The sequence below is a fragment of the Anomalospiza imberbis genome, chromosome 4, assembly GCF_031753505.1.
Source record: "Anomalospiza imberbis isolate Cuckoo-Finch-1a 21T00152 chromosome 4, ASM3175350v1, whole genome shotgun sequence".
NCBI lineage: Eukaryota > Metazoa > Chordata > Aves > Passeriformes > Viduidae > Anomalospiza > Anomalospiza imberbis.
This window is the reverse complement of record NC_089684.1, coordinates 22,454,566-22,476,126: the sequence shown is the minus strand read 5'-3', so window position 1 is coordinate 22,476,126 and position 21,561 is coordinate 22,454,566. Positions and strand designations below refer to the sequence as shown.

General features: G+C 41.0%; 1 protein-coding gene across 4 annotated transcripts in view; it reads right to left on the bottom strand.

The window, feature by feature from the left end:
- The window catches only part of MANBA (mannosidase beta), a 46,344-nt gene extending 34,222 nt beyond the window's left edge, over window positions 1-12,122 (bottom strand). For 2 of the 4 annotated variants that reach the window (XM_068187483.1, XM_068187485.1), the window contains exons 1-3: window positions 11,843-12,122; window positions 2,214-2,308; window positions 1,614-1,719 (exon numbers count right to left, since the gene is read on the bottom strand). In XM_068187483.1, the coding sequence (XP_068043584.1) occupies window positions 1,614-1,719; window positions 2,214-2,308; window positions 11,843-12,025 (384 nt within the window). In that variant the 5' untranslated portion in view covers window positions 12,026-12,122. The remainder of the gene's footprint in view (window positions 1-1,613; window positions 1,720-2,213; window positions 2,309-11,842) is intronic. The other 2 variants (XM_068187484.1, XM_068187482.1) reach the window with 2 other exon arrangements.
- Between the last annotated feature and the right edge of the window lie 9,439 nt (window positions 12,123-21,561).

Below are 21,561 nucleotides of genomic sequence, written 5' to 3'. Positions count from 1 at the left end.
ACAGCAAGAGAATCTTTACCCTCCTTCCTCATCCAGAACCTATTTGCATCTTTGGAAAGACACCGTATTCCAACTCAGAGAGCTGCTCCATACAGGAGTGCTTCCAGCTCACACTGTGCTGCCAGCTCATGTACCACAAGGCACTGAGCTGCCTTATCCATGAATGCTGCAAAGCTGTGGTTCATTCCCCAAAATGAAGTTGCATTCTAATCCCCCAAATGTAAGACACACATTCTACACCAGCACCAAGTGAAGCATTTGGGGGCTTCCTCACGAGGTCACAAAATCCCCTTCAGTGTGGCTGCAGAACAGGAGAAATGTTCCGTTTCAGAATTATCCTGTGCTATCAAGACAATATGGTTCCAATGGCTAATACCCATTTATTCCTCAGAGTACACATTTGTGAAAAGCCAAGTCTTGGCCATTTTTCTTTAATTTGGGAGTAGCCCAGCTAGAATCACTTTTTTCTGTAGCATACAGCAGGATATTAGAAAGCAAATAGCATTCCCCAGTCCAGAGCCTTCAGAGAGTCCTTCCTGCAGATGTAACCCTGGACTCAATTTAATGCAGTACACTCTGGTTTTACAGTGAGGGCCATTTCATGAATTGTTACAATCTGATACAAAATGAAGTTGCAGAAATATGAACAAAATAATACCACATCCTAACTTTCAGAGCCTGCTACTGACAAGCCTTTAGATACTCTCCAAACAGGAAATCATTACAATTTCATAAAAGCTCTAAAAAATTTTTGGTTTCACTGATGGTAAAACTCAGCCAAAGAGAAACCAAGTAGTTTGTCCTAGGTCACACAGACCCAGGTGGCAGAATGTCTTATGTCTCAGTCCAGTGCTTCTGCAATAAAACCTGCCAGAATGGTAAATGCTGAGATATGGAGACACCAGATTTCATTTGTAATTCAGTTATTCCACTATCAATCTTCCTTTAACTCTTCAGATTTTTTGATTATTTTAAGATAAAAGCAAGAATTATTCCTTATGTTAATACCAGAATAATTTTGTATTTTAAAGCTATAAAATTAGTTTGAATGTTTTTTGCCACTCTCAAGATCATTCCATAATGAATACTCTCATGCTGACAATAAGTGAAGCTCAAAAATGCAAGACAATGTTATCCAAAGTACCATATTAAAAATAAACCACCCTCTTTAAAAACCAAAAGCATGGAAGCACACACAAGCTTTACAGCACATGCATTTTCATTGCAGTATTGACATGTAAACCATTCTAATACCAATTAGTAAGCAGATTTACAGCTAATAAAACAGATTTAAGCTTACAATTTCTTGGAGGTGGGACAGATCCCAAGAAGCAAGACATATTATTAGCTGAATTGATCCTCTTGCACTGGTCCTCTCCTTTAGGACAAGGCACAAAGGCACATTCACCTCTACATATGACCCTGCTGATAGTGAAGAGGTAAGTACACTTCCCCTTCTAACATTTACCTGATTGCACATGCAGTCCTCAAGTCAACACTTTCTGCATCCAAGCACCTACTTTTATGGGTACTTGAATGCACTGGAAGTGCTCAGAACAAAAGGGCTTTGAAGAAAACAAAGAAGCACCTCCAGAAATAAACACATTACTTACATATCTGTTGAACATGTTGTCTGTTCTCCCAAGAGTGACATTGTTGAGCAGAATCTGTGCTACTGTATCTACTCCCTCAAAAACCAAATTCACTTTCTGCCACTTTCTACAAAAGAAAACATACGTGTGAAAAACTGTCAGAATACCAAGAGTTAAAAACACACAGGAGACAAACAATGTAAAAATGTGTATCACTATTATACCAGCAGTTGCCTCAGCTACTTTTGACTCAGTGTAGCTACATTGTATCTTTAAATAGTCAAATCAAGGTGACAGCTGAAGCAACTCAAATCAGCATGCTCAAGAATACATCAGATTCACATACCCACAAGATATTACATGGGATAGCTTTCAATTAGACTAAGTATAATCTTTTTACAGCTGACAATTCACAAGTAACTTTTAACAATCAATTTTTTAAAGAAAGAAAAAAATCATCAATTGAAGTGTTCTGTAGCAACAGCTTTGCAGCTGCACATGATTGCATAATTTGTTTTATCAGATACAAAAGTATTAAGCAGATTTTGAGCTGATGAATTAACTTGCAATTCTGCATGAAAGATGGCAGAGAACTATTTTAGACATATCTTTACTGCATACCTGATGTCAAAAGGAGTTTTGAACGTCCTGCTGTAAGTCCAGTTATCTAGTGAGATCCATCTGTACATCACATCATTAAATCTATAGTATGGATCCTAGTGACAGACCAACAAAAAGAAAATTACATTATTTATTTAGTAATAGCGTTGCTGCATAAAAAGCATCACAATACCCATTAGATGAACACTTCTTGTTTCAGTCAGTCTGCAAATGCAAAATCCACTTTAATTAGTTAGTCCTGATATTCCTTTTCACCCTTGAAATTTTACATGAAAGGAAAGCTTTAGTAATATTTGACTTTATTTATATAGCTCAAAACCCTGTCTACTATAATCACTCCATCTAGAAGTAGCAGGATTTGTTTTTACAGAAGAAATTACTGGTCTGGAATTTAAACAATAAATCCAGAGACCTTGTGACTTAATGAGAGGAACAAACATGATCACCCTCATAATTATGGAGAAAGTAAGACTAATAGGATTTTAAGAGGCAGAGAAACGGCATTTTAGGTCTATAGTGACAGCAGTGAACAAATCTCTAGTTTAAAGTTATTGCAAATAATCCAGTTGTTCCTTGTCAGCTATCCTTGCTGTGGCAAGGATAAATGAAATTGTTGTATGTGGAGGGATGGAGAAAGAGAAGGAGAAGCAACACCATTTTGGTTTTGGTAAAAAACTAAATGACTACTTTTGAGACTGGTATTGCATTTACATCAAATGTGTCCTTCTCCCTTTAACCACACTACCTAGGAAGAACAGAAGGCACGGTTGCTCTAAGCTACGTCCTTGGCCTTTCTGGCTTCATGCTGTATTTATTACCTTACAGCAGGTCACCATGTCCCTCACCCAGCTTTAAGGACCTGACATCCCACGGCCTCGCACCTCACACAAAGGCAGCAGAAAGGTCTCGTCCCATGTCAGAGAGCAGAAAGGCAGTGTCCCATGCCCTGTCACAGAGCAGAAACGCAGTGCCCCATGCCGTGTCAGAGAGCAGAAAAGCAGTGTCCCATGCCATGTCAGAGAGCAGAAAGGCAGTGTCCCATGCCCTGTCACAGAGCAGAAAGGCAGTGTCCCATGCCGTGTCAGAGAGCAGAAACGTAGTGTCCCATGCCCTGTCAGAGAGCAGAAACGCAGTGTCCCATGCCCTGTCAGAGAGCAGAAACACAGTGTCCCATGCCCTGACAGAGAGCAGAAAAGCAGTGTCCCATGCCATGTCAGAGAGCAGAAAAGCAGTGCCCCATCCTCTGTCAGAGAGCAGAAACACAGTGTCCCATGCCGTGTCAGAGAGCAGAAAAGCAGTGTCCCATGCCCTGTCAGAGAGCAGAAAAGCAGTGTCCCATGCCCTGACAGAGAGCAGAAAAGCAGTGTCCCATGCCCTGTCACAGAGCAGAAAAGCAGTGTCCCATGCCCTGACAGAGAGCAGAAAAGCAGTGTCCCATGCCATGTCAGAGAGCAGAAACACAGTGTCCCATGCCATGTCAGAGAGCAGAAAAGCAGTGCCCCATCCTCTGTCAGAGAGCAGAAACACAGTGTCCCATGCCGTGTCAGAGAGCAGAAACACACAATGTCCCATGCCCTGTCAGAGAGCAGAAAAGCAGTGTCCCATGCCCTGTCAGAGAGCAGAAAAGCAGTGTCCCATGCCATGTCAGAGAGCAGAAACACAGTGTCCCATGCCATGTCAGAGAGCAGAAAAGCAGTGCCCCATCCTCTGTCAGAGAGCAGAAACACAGTGTCCCATGCCGTGTCAGAGAGCAGAAACACACAATGTCCCATGCCCTGTCAGAGAGCAGAAAAGCAGTGTCCCATGCCGTGTCAGAGAGCAGAAAAGCAGTGTCCCATGCCCTGTCACAGAGCAGAAACACACAGTGTCCCATGCCCTGTCAGAGAGCAGAAAAGCAGTGTCCCATGCCCTGTCACAGAGCAGAAACACACAGTGTCCCATGCCCTGACAGAGAGCAGAAAAGCAGTGTGCCATGCCCTGTCAGAGTGCCGGTACCCGGCTCCGTGCCTGACAGCCCCGTTCCAGCCCCTGCAGCAGCTGCACGGCTGAGCTGCTGCCCCAAACAAAGGCCAATCTCTTCTGGCCTTCGTGACTCAAGCCGGCTCAGAGAGAGGGGACCTGCATTAAGGAGTGCTTTGATAGGAGTGTTCTAACAGTACCAAAACACTTAAATACCCACCCTGAATATCCTGAAGAAAATCTGCCCAGCTTTTATTTTTTTCTTTCCTACTTGCTGGAACTTAATTTTTCTCCCCATTTCAGGAGTCAGTATGCATAGTAACAACATCTGGGATATGAAATCTTCTGAAAAAAATGGTCTTATACCTCATATTTGTTTTACAAATAACAAGGTCAAGCTCTGCAATAAACACATAAACCTATTTACATAGCAGAAGAAAATCATAACATCTAAGTGACTCTCCTCAGCAGCACAGATCCTTCTGGAGTCCTACAGCAATACAAACATCATTCCTTGAGCTCATACAGAGGAAAAGGTGTCACCCTGCCTCTACATGCTACACTCTATCAATCAAAGTTCCTGCTACAAGGGAAGAGTCAAAAAGGAAAAACCTTGCCACCTGAGCAAAACTATGACTTCTGTATTGATAATACAGTGTATTCTCTAAAAGTTAAGTCATCCTGAGCTTACAGGACTATTGCTGAATTTTAAGACATTCCATTATTTTTAGGGAATATATCTCAGACTTTTATTGAGATGCAGAAGTTAAAGCCAAGAAATGCATATTAATATGCAAAATTTAGGCTTATAAAAGTAACTTCACTGAGATCATTGTATTGAGGTAATGAGGCAAGCATAGAATGTCAGAGACTGTGAAACCCCACAATATGTACTTTAAAAAGCACATTTTTAACAAAAGTCTTGCTTTAACATTATATACCATCTTATATATATTTACATATACATACATATTCGTATTTAACATTACATACAATTTTATTTCACATTATGCTTTGAAAAATGTGCATATTAAATTTCAATCTTTGCCACTTGTATGTGTGAAATATTTAACGAAAGGCGTGAGAGGAAAGTTGCAAATGCACTTCTAACAGCAGACTGTAAAGCCATTTGGTTAATGGTCAAACAATCAACATCAGTGCCTCCGCAAAGATGCACAAAAGAAACCTGCACCGTTTCTCCCACAAAAGCACAGATATAGAGATGTTAATGAACAGAGTCCTGACTTCTGGAAAACACAAAACTGGTTGTCTAGCAGCAGAAACGCATGAATCTTTTATCAGAGGCAGAAATCATTGTCAAATGGGCTCTTACAGGAGCTTACAGAGTGACATGTTTAAATCTCAGAGTATACTGAAGACCCTTTTTCCTGAAGGAGCTTTCTTCTTTACTAGTCTAAAGCCTTCAAACTTCAAGAAATGCACTGACTGCTAAAATAGGTGTCATAGAAAGTGCAAATTAGCCCTTCTGACTCACAGGCATCCACCCTTTTAGATGGAAAGAGCACAGTTCCGTGTACCTTCATGTAAAACTTAACAGTTTACTGATATCATTGCTACCTAACCAGTAAGACAGCGCATACATCACATAAAAGCTGTTAAATGCTAATAGTTGGTCGGCCACTTTAACCATGACCAATGTTGAGTGTTGTAAAATCAGTCGTGGCAACATTCAAGCAATGCTTTTAAGACAATTCTCAAGGTTCAGGAGAAACGCATGATCACAACAAAGTCCTCTAAGAAAGCAGAATTACTTTGCCAATACACTTGTGAGGTTATTGGCTTTTCCATTATTAAATACAACTGTTCTGAGTGCTGGAAGATGTAACCATGTAAGTCAAATTGTTTGGATTTCTCTGAAACAGAATTTCATCCCACGTTAAATCATTTCACATCAAAATGAAAGGCTTAGTTCAGAAAAGTGCATGCAAAAAAAAAAAAAAAAAAAAAAAAGAAAGAAAAAATACCACATTTAAACCACTTAAAGGCACAGGGAGAAATTGAAAGATGGTAGGAAATAGGCTGCGCATCTATTAAATACACTTCACATTCAATAGCTCAACAGCTCAGTGTGTTCCTGGAAGCAATTCATAGAGGGGTGGAGTCAACTATAGCTATTTTTAGACCCCACCACACATAACAGCTTTGCATTTTCCTGCTCCCTGCAATTTGGGGGAAAAATCTGAAGTATTCAAGCTGCCTGCCTGTTTGCTCCCTGCTCCCAGCCTCAACGCTGTAAGCAAGGAGCAAATCACTTCCTAAGAGGAGGTTAAAAGCCCTGCTACAGATCATCAAAAGGAAGCAATTGCCGGGTCGGCTAACAGGACATCAGGAGAACTTCAAAAGCACTGGCAGCACTACAATGAAGGAACTGCCAGCGCCCAGATGGAAGCTTTTCCTTGCCATGATTTTAAGGGGATATTGAAAAGATACGGTGATATAAGCTAAGCGCTTCTCCTGCTAAGCAGGAAATGGATGAGACATGAACACATGAGAAGTGAGGCTCCAAGCCCAAGTGAGGGAGCAAGTGGTGCCAGGCATACCCTGGCCCAATGAAAGAACACCTCCTGGTCACCCAGGCTCCAGGAGTGCTGAGGGGCATGGCACAAACACCTGAATGACACCAGAGTCAGCTGTACCCAGGTGGAAGATCTGCATGTAATAAAATGAAATTTAATAAAGAGAACAAAAAGCAGATTCTTCTGCCTTACCCTGCTTTTGTTATGGTTTGAAGTCAACTTGCATGCTCTTCTCTCATAAATTAACTCTGCTGATATTTTATCATGTACACTGTAAGAAAATTCTGATGGTGTAGCAGATCACCAAAATAAAATTTGCAAGTGATGTTTCATGATTTATAGTTTAATGATTCTGCTCTGGGCAACTTCAGATTGAAAGGTAAATATTTAATATATACTTATCTATACTCATGTGCTCCTTGACATCACAAGCGACAGCAATCAGGACATTTATATAATTTTCACAGCTTGAAGTCGGGCTGAACTAACAGTAGTGATGAATGGATCATATCCTCAGAGTGTGAGTTTTGGAAGTTCCTCCTAAAGTAACTAAATTTCAGTAGCTGCTCTCAGAAAGCAGTAAACTGAATGTCACTGTCAATGTTCAAGATGCGTCACAGCAGAACACTAGGTCAAATATGACTAAAGAGGTAACACTGTAATACCCACTGCTTAATATTACTTGAATAGTTGGATGTATTTAACAGACTACTAGAAATCTTACCTCTTTTAACATCACAAGCTTTTGAAAGAAAATATTAAGTGTCCTTTAATATTTATGCTAAGTTTTACTAAGGGTTTTGAATGTTTGCACATGTTCTTACAGTTGAGCAGAGCACCTGTATTTCAGTGGAAAATAATATAACAATCAACTATTCCAACAATGAATGCCATCTAAACTGAACAGAACCAGAGGATACCAAATGGAATTGTTACCTGGCTTGTTCCAAAAAAATCTAAGTTGTGATTAAGTGTCAGAAAACAAACAACAGCGTATTTTATACAAATGCAGAACAAGATACACAAAACGACACTACTTTCCAGAAATGTAGAGCTATCAGTTGGGGTACATAAACTTCTGTCTCTTCTAATAAATTTTGATATCCAAGTATGACCAAGAGCACTGTTAGTTTCTCTGTCAAGTGCACGCCCTTGTCTAACAGGCCAGAACATGCAGTGCTACCCAGCCTCTATATCAGCATCACACTTGCAGACCTCTCATAATACTCCATACAAGTCTAAGTGACAACTAATAAGACAAAACAGCCTTATGTATAAATGCAAATGGCTATCATATGAGAAAAATCCAGCTACAACAGCCATATTGCTCAGAACTGGAAATTTACAGGAGTCACCTGCCAGCAAGAAATGGCATTGTGCAGAACCTGGACACTATGTGGTAGAGGATGCCTATTTCCAGAACACAGACTTAATAAGCAAGATACCTGTGGGTACATATGGCTTACCAGAACAGTGCCTGAAAAAAATACTACACTGACAACAGTGGTCAAAAGCAAAACTTTCAGACAAAATGGTCTTGGCAAATCTTTTTCCAGAACCGTAGGGTTAGCAACGGATTCACTGCAAGTTTGTAAAATGTTTTCATTCAAAACGAAGCTTTGCTCTAACTTTACGTGACTGTTACTCTTCTCTATGTGCATTTCTCATGTGTTTTTTTTAATTTTACATGTAAATAGTAGTAAGACCTACGGTGTCTTAATGAAATGTTATTAAAACAATCAAGCCAAACACATACTCTGATGCAATCTCCTGGCCCTAGAGCTTTTATCATAGTTAATCCAGCATTTGAACTACATTGATTGAATATGAAAGAAAACAATACTTTGATAGGAAACTCAAGAGTCATCCCCAAGAGCATTTTTTGAGACATGTGCATTTGGTGCATTCAGAAAGACGTATTCCTCCAATGTATATTTTATGAGCCAGAATGAAGATATCTCTAGAACAAATGCTAAGAGGATCCAGAGAGATGAGTAATGAACCCTCAGCATCAGAGAGATTTTTTTCAATTCCAGTTTATGGCTTGCACAGCAGATTAACGTAAGGCTACAGACACGCAATCAGCTAGAGCATCCCTGTGCAAAAACAGTTTGTGTGTCGACCTAAATTTGAAATGAACCACACAATGATAAATAAATTGCTTGCAGCCTAGTCTTGCAATCTAAGCCATGTTCTGAAGACTTAATATTCATCAGAGTCCCCCTGCTGCCCTCCTTCCCCTCATTGTGAGATGCCCACTAAGCTACATTGCTGGAGTAGGCCCTTCCAAACTCTGCTTTAAATTTCTTTTCTGGGTGTTAACCCATTTAAAATCTCATGGATACAAAAGCAAAGGATGCAGTGAGATTTGTCACTTCCAAATCACACAGAAAAACAGCATGTAGATTTCACCAGGTCGCTGAACACAGGGGTCCTGCTATCCAGAATGATTTTATTCCCACTAGCTTTGTTCTCCTATTTCCTGGTACAGCTTTTCAGATCAATCTCTACTTTTGATTACAAGCTGGGTTACTGATCTAGTGACATCTTCTGTAAGATGAATAAAGATCCTATATTCCATTGCAAAGAGTAAAAGGAGCAAATGAAAAAATACTTAAGACCAAAACTTGTATTTAGGCATCTATAATAAATCTCCTACTTCTATATTTGACACAACACCAAAAAAGGCTGATTTCCAGAGATAATGATCTCCGAAAAAATGGAGTAACCAGCGCTCTACGCCTCTACAATTAGGGCAGAGTGCACGCTTTTGTATAAATAGGAATATAGCAACATGATTTTAGGCAGCTGCACTTGAAAACCTCTGGTCACATTCACCACAGTGAAGAAACCTCAGGACAAACAGCTGAGCCCCCCTCTGGAGCACAAAGCCTCACACTGCAATAATTAATGATGTCACTGACTCCCTCCAAACAACCCAGGCTTGCTGCTTTGCACAATGCAAAGCATTTAACACCATCTGCAATAGATTTCAAATCTGCTAAGGTTGCTCCCCTGTTTTGGTATGGCATTCTATCTTTTAAACAAAAATGCAATTTTAAAACAATTTAGTTATCCTGGTGCAAATTTGTGTGAATGCTTCTTTCTGTAAACTGAGCTTTGCTAAATTGAGTAAGAATATGTTTAAGCTGACTTGAGTTACCTGTACACACCTATACATAGAAACAGGTTATCTCATTCTGAGCTTGGAACTAGTCAGACATCAGCTGGGTCCAGTCCAGAGGTTAAGCAACCACACTAGTGAACCATTTTGGTTAACTCAGCATTTCAACAGCAACATCACCAACTTGGCAACAGCTTCCAGTCCACCAGCTGTACCAGCACATGTTTGGAGCAAGTTCTTACTTGTATTCAAGTAAACACGTTCTAAGTGACCACAAACAACCATCATCGATTTAATTAGCCAAGCACCCACTGCTGCCCAGCTGACTGACTAAGCTCTCATGCCTCTGTGCAGGCTTGGGATTCTGCCCAGGCACATGAGAGTTCATGATCCTCATTTCCAAATACACTGCTAAATGACAAGTCAGTTTGCTGCAATACATTTAAATTAGCAATCACATCTTCTCACCTCATAAGTGTACTTAGTGTGAGTAGTTAAATGTGAGTCTTTTATTACATCACTGTCTTGTGTGCCTGAGTCAGTGCATTGGTCACAGTTTCTCCTGATGATTCTTCACACTTCTTGCAGCTACACCTCCCAGCACAACCAAACATACCAGACGTTCATCTCGTGCACTTCTTCATCAGAGAAACCCGTGCAGTTCCCTTCACCGATCCTCCACATAAAGTCTCCCTGCCCCCTGCATATTTGACAACTATAGAAGAACCCTTCTGAAACCTTAATTCTCAATGTCAAAGATGTCACATCACTTAGTACACAGATGTTAAAACAACAGATCATCATAGCTCTGCCTATCCCTTCATAGCATAGTTCTTTTTCCAGTGTTGATGCTCTGTATCTGGCAGTGACACTCTTTGGAATCTATTATTAGTGCTGGGATTCCCAACCTGTGCCAACACAGAAAATGCTAAAATTATCCTGCCCAAAGGGTGTCACTTTCTCCTTTTACTCTCTAACTTTAATCACAGTATAATAAGCTGAAGGATAAACCCCAAGAAATAAAAACACAGAATGTGTTTTTTTTTTTTTTTTAAACACGTCTAGAATGTGTTTTTTAAATAAATGATGCACAAGAACTGCACCATTGGGCCCACAATAAAGGAGGGGTAATATGATACACTCACTCCATACAACAGTACATTTTCCACCACAGAACTGTATTTATCACCTTTATAGATGACTTTGTTAACTTCACTGTGTTTCACTTCTTTCTTTGTTCCAGGTACGCAAGAACCTTTTCCTTGTTTCCTTTTAAAAAGGCATCTTATTTCAACAATGATCCAGTTAGTGCCATGTTTCTTGTCAGGTCTGAGTCACAGGCACCTTATGCTAGTATCAGATTACTTTGCTGTCCATCTGCAAGGCAGTTTTGAATTTTTTTCCAAGAAAGTGGTTGTTATGTTTCTATAAATTTAAAAATCTAATAGAGACAAGCATAAACAGAAGCAGAAAAGGTTCTTCAAAGTCTTAAGACAGGAGTTAGTCCTTTAAATTTAACTTCGTCTGTTTCAGACTATACTTGCCTTAGGTAGAATGGGTGTATATGACCTCCACTGTTCTGATATTCCCCACAAGTTTTAAAAGGGCTTTTAGTAGCCTGAATTCACTAAACTTATTGGATCAACGAGTCAAACTTTAGGAGTGTGGGTTTAACTCTTCATTCTTTTGAGGTACCACTACAGGTACGCACGACTTACACCCTGTGAGGATTCTGCAGGTATCTGGTGTCAGCACCTTGGCTGCGTGTCAAAACCACAATCTCACATACTGCAAAGCTTCCATTTGTATCCTCGGCCTTATGCGGGACCGAGGACACTGCAGTCAGCAAACGAAGCCTGCCTGCTGCCCCGGCGACGCCAACCAAGCCTGCAGTGGCCAGGCAGCTGCCGGGACGGGGCTGTGTTTTGGAGGGCTGGGTTCTCCCCTCCGAGGCGGGCTACCCACGGCGGGGAGGGCTGCTCCAGGGCCCGGCTCCCGGCGTACCGTACCTGGATGAGGCCCCGGCAGAGCAGCGCGGTGTGAACGCAGCCCGGCACCTCAGCTCGGAGCGACACCGAGCCGTTCCCGCTGCGGAGCCGCCAGCTCCCCCGCAGGCTGTGCACCTCCGGGCCGCCCGCGGCCACCGCCAGCGGCAACAGCAGCACCGGCAGCAGCAGCGCAGCGGGGCCCATAACGACTGCCGCCGCCAGCAGCGAGCTGGGGCGGTGCTTCCAAGGAAGGAAGGGAGGGAAGAGGAGGGAGGACGCCGGCGCTGCTGAGGGCGGTGCAGCGCGGCTGCGCGCGGGACCTGGGGCGGCCGGGGCTGGCGCTGCCGCGGGGCTGGCGCTGCCGCGGGGCTGGCGCTGCCGCGGGGCTGGCGCTGCCGCGGGGCTGGCGCTGCCGCGGGGCTGGCGCTGCCGCGGGGCTGGCGCTGCCCCGGGGCTGGCGCTGCCCCGGGGCTGGCGCTGCCGCGGGGCTGGCGCTGAGCGCGGCCGCGGAACGCGAGGGGCAACGGCCGGGCCGCGCTCCCGCCCCGGCTGCAGCGGCTCCCAGCGCACAACCCTGCCCCGGCACGTCGGCGAAGGGCCGGGGTGGTTTTCTTTTTTCCTCCAAGAGGCACGGCGGAGCAGTGATAAGGGGAGCTCTAATACGGTTAACCAGTCTCTCAGATGCTGCAAATTCCCTCGGAGCTCTAGAAAACGGCAGGGAGGCGGGAAGGGATGAGGGGAGCTGTGAAACCACCGCAGTGGGTTCTCTCAGTATTAGCTCCCCTCGAGTCGTGAGGCTTTTATATGGCCTCAGACTTCCACATCCTTTTTTCCATAAAATTACAGAGGCATATAAAACCGTAACAAACGTCACGGACGCCGCAAAGTACTGTGGTCTCCTCATAAAGCAGGGCTGTGGATTTTGTGTATAAAAATTCAGTAAATTCCTCTGCAAAAGGAAAGAAGCATCAGCTCCTAAGAAAGAACATGTAAGAAGTATGGTTTCCAAATCACGCTGTAGCTTTCCTGTGCGCCCTTGCTAGGTTAATTCCCTTCATTCACAGCTCAAAAGCAGGAATTAAAGCAACAAGTTTTTAAATAGCTCTGTGGAAGGCTTTAGCTACTCTCCAGCTGTAACACCATGGTACTTCATGCTCTGTTCCCACTACACCAGGGGGTGCAGGGCCTTCTTGCTCACCTCCATGAATTGGGAATGTTTCACACCAGACTGACAAGAACAGGAACACCAGAGTTTTGTTTTAGCTCCTGGCTTTCACACACCTATTTCAGCATACTGTAGGAATCCACCCTAAAATTTGTCTTTAAGGCATGACTGAACATGGTCAACACGCCTATATATTTTTGATGCAAATCCTTTTGAGCTGACAACCCTTTGTTTCAATGCAATATAAAAATGTCAGTCCTTCCATTCACCTACAATAAAAAGTACACAATCCAGCCACAGGTAATATTTTCACCTGTGAGAGCACAAGAGGGGGTGCAGTTCTGAGAAATACTGACTCAAAGAGAAAGACAGTAGCTGATATTTTTTTCTCTTAAAAAATTTCTTCTGCCAACTTCAAAAAGGGAGAGCTGGGACCCACACTTTTGGGCAGCAGAAGGCCATGCAGAAACTTAGCTGTTAGAACAGTTGCCGTGGGTGTAATTTTAAGACAGAGCAAACCGTGTTCAATATACTGACTAACTGAAAGGCCGGTCCCATTTCAGTTCAACTCCCTTTCAGCTCAGCTGTCTTTTAGTGACATTGCCAAAAAAGGCTATCATCCTAGACTGAGTTACCCCAACTGGCTTTGCATGCTGTAAATTCAGTCAAAATTAGCATCTTCTCACCTTTAATAGTCCAGACTATAAAATAATTATACATTAATAGTATAAAGCCTTACTCTGTTTGTGTCCTCATCTGTCAATGTTTTCTCTGTTTCTGTCCACATCTGTCAATGTGTTTTCAGGGCAATCAAACATTTCAGTGTTCTGTCCTTAAACTCAGTGATACAACACTAAAGCCATTTAAACATTGTAGTGCTGCTTGAGAGATCTTACAGGATATTATTTCTCAAGAAGCAGATTTACAGCTGTCAAAGAAAGAAACTGCTTTTTTTTTTTTTTTAGTAAATCTTTTCCAGCAAGTCACGTGATAGGTTCCCAGTAAGAAGGAAACTGCATTTCAAGATGTTTACTGTACTTCTGTACTTTGCCTTTTATTCTTTCTGCTTAAGACTGACTGGAGCAACACACACACCAAAAACCCTCAACCTAAAAACAATGCTGTAATTAAGTATTCTTAGAACATGCTGTTTCCTTGTTCAAGGTTTATAATTAAGTAAAATCATGTCTCATTTTCATGTCCCAGTTTTAGGGTTTGTTTTTTGTGTGTTTGAGGGTATTTTAAAATAAATGACATTTTTGCTGTTTCAAGATACAAATTTTAAAGGCTGTGGTTTAATCTTTTTAAATCTTAAGGTATAAAAGAAGATAAACCTATTACTTTCTCTTACTGTGTACTATATTAACCCTCTTTCTGAAATACCAAAAATTTAGGAGGTTATTACAATTCTTATTTTACGATACTGCAAGCAGATATTCTTTATCAACTAAGACAAAAAGCTGAAGGTAAAACCATGCCTTAGGTTCTATTAGAATAAATTCAGAGCAGTTCCACTGTAGCTGCCCAAATTCTGCCATGTTAATCCAGATGCCCTTTGTTTCCAAATGCTATTCAATCTCTATCATTACAACAGGCTGCTGCTATTTTCTCTTTCAAATTCATGTTCAATAAGCTCATGTAAAGGTTTTAAACAAAAAGGCTCTCACAGATTTGGATGCAGTACTTCAAGTTATTACTGCCCCCACCTGTCCACCCTGTACCATTCTTCTGCTGAAGGTAAACACCTCTGAAGCCAAACAGGACTTGTGTTCACAGCAGCCTGTATCAGGGCATGCTCTCTCTTTTGGTAACTGTGTTCTGCTGCAGATACCACCACCACAGACCATATGTCAAAGATGCAATATCAGTGTATACATGTTTCTATGAGTGTAAATACCTTCAGGCAGCACAGAATACCCATAAGAAAGCTCCACAGTTCCTCAACGTAACACCAGACCTCTGTTTTCTGACTGCACCTGTGGAACAGAACCACTGTGCAGAACAGTTACTGTCTGCACTGGAGTAAAGAGAATATGATGCAGGAAGCTCTCCAGCTATGGATTTCTAAAGGACATTATTCTATACTTATCTTGAACTCCATCCAAAAGGATGTTAAAAATAAAATGAAAAAATAAATTAAGATTGCTTTTAGAGGATACTATTAATACATCACTAGAAGAGAATGTTGTAGTTGGTTATCATGAGCAAAATACAAAGTGACAATCTAAATGGTAGGCCTGAAATTTCTTTCATAATTATGGCAAAGTCTGTAGGCCACTGCAAGGGGATTTCCTTAGCAAACAAAATTACCCAACACTAACAATCATGAGTAATTAAAAATAAGTATGTAGCAGGGAAGATACTGCTCCAGGCAAATGCCGTAATGGAAGGGGAAAAGCAAAAAATATGTAATAATAACTTTATAATTTCAGAAGCAGAAAGACAGGTGATGCCTTCAGTATAACCTTCAAATTCATCAGGCATGCTGGGGCAAAAGCCTGTATTTGTATCTCTACATAGCATCTTGCTTTGAGATGCACTTAAACCAAAGATTTAGGTGTCAGGTCACCACCTTCCATAGAACAGGCACAAAAAAGCCTAAGGATCTTCAAAGCCAGCATGACCAGATTTCTGAAGTCATGTTATTTAGAAGGTAGAATTCCCATAGTTTTTATTCTCTTCATTTTATAAACAATTTTGAATTGACCCTAATCAATTTATAAAATTATGTAACACTGATCATTGCCATTTACCCTTTGTTTCATAAGCAGCAAAATTAGTGTCTTGTACGGTGCTGTCCAAGCTCCCCTTCAATTCTCATTAAAACATATTTAAAACATACAGATAGTCCGGCACTTACAGAAAATAAGTAGCACAAATTCAGACACTATGAAACAGGTTGCTTAGCCTTTCTTAGAGGTTTAAAACTAGACAGTCATCTGTGACCACAGTACAATGTACAGCTTGTCCTTGAGTGCCTAAAATGAAATCCCTCAACATGTGGGTATCTGTAGGTAGCAAACTTTCCCCCATTATAGAAGGTTGAGAGGCTTCTCTGAGCCCATGCGTGTGGCACTGGACCAGCTGAGAGCAGGACATACCAGATAGATCACACTACATATGAAGCACACATCCAGCCTGCTGTTTAATGAATGTTTTCTATGCAGGTGAGTATTAAGAGAATGTCAACAAAGGTTTGTAGCTGATAAATTGGATGAGTAAATGTAAATGTATTTGGAGTTGCTGAAACAGCTGGGAGCTGCATTTCTTTTTCTAACTTAAGTGACTCCAAACAAACCACTGGGGCAGGTCAGGACCTGTTTCTCAGACCTTCAGTGTGGCTAATGCTCCTGGCTTCAGCCACACTGAAGCCACACATTTTTACCAAAATGACTCTAATGCAAGCACCAGAGAATATTCAAAATAACTTTACTGAAAATTGTGGGTACTCAAGAGACACTTTTTTTTTCCTCTTGAAAGATTAATGATTATTTCATCACCTGTAAGAATTTCCAGAATTCTTAATCAATGTAGTTCTCGCTGAATCAACTCAAGCCCCACTTAGACAACAGCATAAGCCAAGAGCATGGCTAAACAGGCAAAAATATCCACTTGTCTGAATGATTCCAGTGAAAACCCTTGTACATAAAAGAGCTTCATCCTCATGCAGTCCAGGAAGTTACGTGCCCTATCACTTGCTGCACTGATACAAATGTCTCAGGAGTAACATTTACAGAAACTGACTCTAGCACATTCATGAAACAGGCATCCTTTAATATGGGCTCTATTTTTTTTTCCCCAAATGACTTCATACATAAACAGCACTAAAAATACTACTTTATATATACACCCATCTGTTAAAAAGATGCATTATATGCTTGATTCTCATGGCAACAAAAAGGAAAAGACTACTGCAGTATACTAAGACTACTGGAAGGATAGAGAGTATCTCAAATTGGAAAGGACTCATACGGATCATCCAAAGTCCAACTCCCTTCTCCTTGCAAGACTGAATAAAGCTAAACCATATGACTAAGAGTAACGTCTACATGTTTTTTGAACTCTTGTCAGGCTTGATGCTGTGACCATTTCCCAGGGGAGCCTGTTCCAGTGACCAACCACCCTCTCAGTAAAGAACCTTTCCCCAATGCCCAACCTGAACTTCCCCGACACACCTTCATTCCATTTCCTTGTGTCCTCTCATACTGTCTGACTAGATCTCCTGTTTTGGTACTAGTCAGAATTTTAAAATTCTGGTATTTCCACTGGAAGAAGGGAAGGCAGGCAGTAATTGTATGGCCAGAAACATTTAAAAAGTGAAAAGAACCTTGTCTCTTCAGCTAAGTCCTTGGTGAAAGAATGATCCCTTCAAGAAGTGGCCATGCTAAAATACTACTCACACGTTCTGTTTACAGCTAAATTCTCAGCCCAGTGGATCCAAATAATTTGGTGCTCAAATTAGTCCCTAAGCCTTTGATTGCTGCTACAAATGTCACTGTTCCATGGAAGAACTCTTCTCAACACAAGGACTGTAGATGAGCACAAAGGCAATAGCAGCCCGTAGAGAGGTTCTAAAAACCACAAGAGATCACTGCCTGGAATCAATCTCCTCCCAGATTGTTTCAGCAAGAGCAAAGATCTTCAGCTAGTCTGAACTAGTCTAGATCTAATGAAAGGACAAAAGATACAATATAACTTCAATTAAACCTTGTATTAAACACTCAGCATACATTTTGATGTCTACAGAACATTTCACAGAAGTGCCACAATATTCTGAAGGTATTTAAAGTTTTAATTAGTGCACTGAAAAGTGAACAGCCACCTAAGCTTTTGGCACTTTCTACATATTAGCAAAATAAACAACATTGAGCAAACAACCATTTCCAAAGGTATGGCTTTCTGAGGAAAGGGTTTCTTTATCACAGGAAGCTATCATGAGTCCAGAATGTTATTAAGCACTTAGAAGGTTCAAGATGCAAAATTATCGAGTACTTATCTGTCAATAAAGGTTCTATTATGTTGATTCTCTCAGCATATTTTCAGTACAGTTTATCAACAGTGGTCATATTGAGAAATAGAGTTTTAAAGGCCTGGAAATGCCCTGAGGAATTTCAATCACAACAAAAAGATATTTAAAACTATTTTAAAAAGATATTTTAGGACACTCAGTCTAATGAAGTACTTCAATACGCATAGCAAGTTGACAAGTAACGATTTTTCCACAATAATCACTTTGGAGTCCTCCATATCTGGTCAGAGACGTGAAGGTTTACTTGGAGGACAGAAGGGTACAGCTAAGCTTCTCCTGCTACCTCCTGCTCTCACAGTTAGCAGTGGACAACTTAATGCTGACATAAGAAAGTCACTGCATGACAAGAAAATCACTCAATTGTTTAGTGAACATCTTGGTGGTAGCTTAAACTTGGAGGCTTTTCAAGACTTCTTTTGTTGGGTTCTCTCATTACCAAGCATGCTGATGCACTGTTTATCCTTCCAGCTTCCCGGCAATGACCCATAATCTAGTAACCACCAACTATTACTGCTACTTCCTCCTAGCAGAACCCCGAGAGGAGCTTATCAGTTTGCTGCAGCTGGCTCAGAAAGTACAGCTGGCTGCCCTCTTCTCTGTCCACACCCTAAATTATTCATGATGTATGTGTCATCATATGCTTCATGGGAACTTCTTTTTAAAACCTCACTGAGCTTGCAACATTGAGCTTTCACCCTTCACTCTGTCTCTGTATATCTGCACTCTAGATTCCTAATCTTAATACATACATGACCTTTGTTTTACCTGTACTCACGTAACTTAAAAACCTGAGGAAGTTTCTTAGTCTAGGAGGGCTGATTGGTCAACTATAACCTATTTCTATATCTGGTCTCCTGCCCTGAGAACCAGAGATGTAGCTTCAGTTAAACAGCAAAGGGCAACTTCTCACCTTCCTTTTTTCCTCCCCTCCCACCCCTCATAAAGCACAGCATAATGCATGTGTAAGATATTAAGATGCCATGCCAGTCACATTAAAAAAAGGGGAAAAAAAAAGGCTGTTTCAAGTTAAATTTTGCATCCAAAGATTTCAAGGTGGCTGCTCAATGCTTCTCCACAAACCTGTCTTTTCATGCTTCCACTCTGAAAATTTGGAACGTTTTTCTACATCAGTCTTATCAGTATTGGAAAGAATAGTATGTGCAAAAATATGACTCAGGGTTACCTGCACCTTTTCAAAGCTTTTCTCGTATCATTTATAGTCAAGCCAAAAAGAATGCATTTTTACTTCTTTCTCACTTTATAAATAAATAGTTAAAGCTATGAATATTCACATCCTTTGCACCAAATGGTAATTCTGAGTGTAAAGTTCAGCACATACTAAGTAGGAGAGGACAAAAAGAGCTAAGTTAAGTAGCAGCCATCTACCTACCTCCTGTCTAATTCAATTGCTTTTGATTGTGGGATGATACTTTGGAGTATCAGCTGCTTTCAATGAATTTGGAATGGATTCTCAGGAAACATAAATCACACTGTAAACAATAGCTTAAGAGATAGCCTCATGAAATACAACTCAAACTGTAAAAACAGAGCAGTTAGTACAACCAATCAATAAAACCAGGGGATCACAATTAGTTTACACAAGAAAGTTCTACCTCTTAATGCTGGTTAGACTCATCATCTGCACTTGTGCTCTGGTAGCTTGTTACCGAGCTTAGACCAGACAGACATGCTTGAGAGGTGCAGTACTTTAACTCTTCACACAGATATTGAAGACCACCAGTCCCAAATACTAAATTCAGTTCTTCAGCCAGCACTAATCCATTCTAGAAAAATATCACTGCCATGTTCCACTAAGTTTGTTACCTGAGAACTCCTACAATCACTAACAGTGATCCTCTCCTCCATGTTCTTCTGAGTACAGACACAAAATCTAGAACCTTATGAAGAGATATGGACCTCTTACTCCAACAAGAGCATTCCAAACCTCTCAATAGGAAAGAGAATAAAATAATGATTATATTGAATAGAACCTTCGATTACTGATGTATCTGTGAATTAATTTTAAGCAGTCACGGTCAGAGCAGGATTAACACTACGGCAAGTAATCTGCAAAGCTTGTTTTAGCAAGAGTATCCTTCCCCAAAGAATTAACAGCTTCACACCGAACAGTGATCTTTGCCAGAGCTATGACAGATCTTCACTATTTACCTTCATAAATTTGCCAGGGATTATAGACTCACATTACGTTCTCTATGTAAGATTGCAAATTGCAGTTGCTCCTTTAGATCTCAAGAGGATTAGAGTTGCATGTATAGTAGAAGGTTCTGTTCTAGAACATTCTCTAGAAAACCCCAATAACCCCACAAAACAAAACCAAAATAAACAGAACCAGAAAAATCCCCCCAGGACTCATGACTGAACAGTTTCATTTTTGACTTGCATCAAAGACTGTAAGATAAGAAGTGCTGAGGCTTACCTGGCCAGAGGGAAAAAAACAAAACAGGCTTGACTTACAAACAAGCACAGGCTTCTCTTCTCCTCAGCACACATGAAACTACTATATTCACTGTCCAAAAATGTTTTCTAAGAGAACATCACCTCTTAGGCAGCTCTTCAAAACACAGGTAACAGCTTAATTTTTGCATTCCCTCCAATGAAACATGAGATCACATCTGAGACTAAATTTGCGTCAGAATTCCCAACCCTGATAAAACTAAAGGCATTTTGAAATTCTGTCTCCACAACCCTGGTCTGCCAAAGCAGCTGGAGCAAAGCCAGCAGCCCAACTCTACAGCTAACATTCCTCCCATGAGGATAAGCTTGTATCACCATCTTCTAAGCAACTGTTCATTCTCTGCACATTAAGTCTGTGATGGAACAATGCACAGTTAATATGAATATTAATGAAGTTTAGGCAAAAGCCAGAATTAACTAATCTGCCAAACCCAGGATTCCCTAATTACAGAGCTTGAGTATTTCTGCTTGAAGCTCCTTGAAGGGGAAGCAATCTCAGCAGAAGCCTTTTAAAGAGAGGAACCTACTCTTCCAGAGCACAGGAACAACCCCAGAGATCAAAGATCAGTATTAAAAGCTGTTGAAAACCAATATATTCTGTTCAGCTCTGTGTCCTGATAAAGCTTTGTCCAATCATGAATTAAAATTCTTCACTGTTCAAAGAAGATACTCAAGTCTCACCAATACTTCTAATGCATAGGCAAAAATACCCCAAACAAACAAAAGCTATTTTGGGCAAACAGGGATGTTTACCAGAGAAATTCTGAAGTATTACTTTACACAGAGCTGTCCTATCAAATTCACTGTTTCACTTCTGGCACCTATCACTATGAAGATTATGCCTGTCTCCTCTTCTAACCTACCCAAGGCACACAGCTGCTCTAGAAATAGTTACAGCCCTTACTCCTGCTTATGTGGAAGCTACTGAACTCTTCCCCCACAACTGGTTGACATTAAACCAACCACTGCAGTACAGAAAAAAGACACTGACAACTTTGAACTATCCCTGCAGAAGTCTGAGTGCTTGCTTCTAAATGCACTGCAGACCAAAGTTATTTCAGAATTTACTGC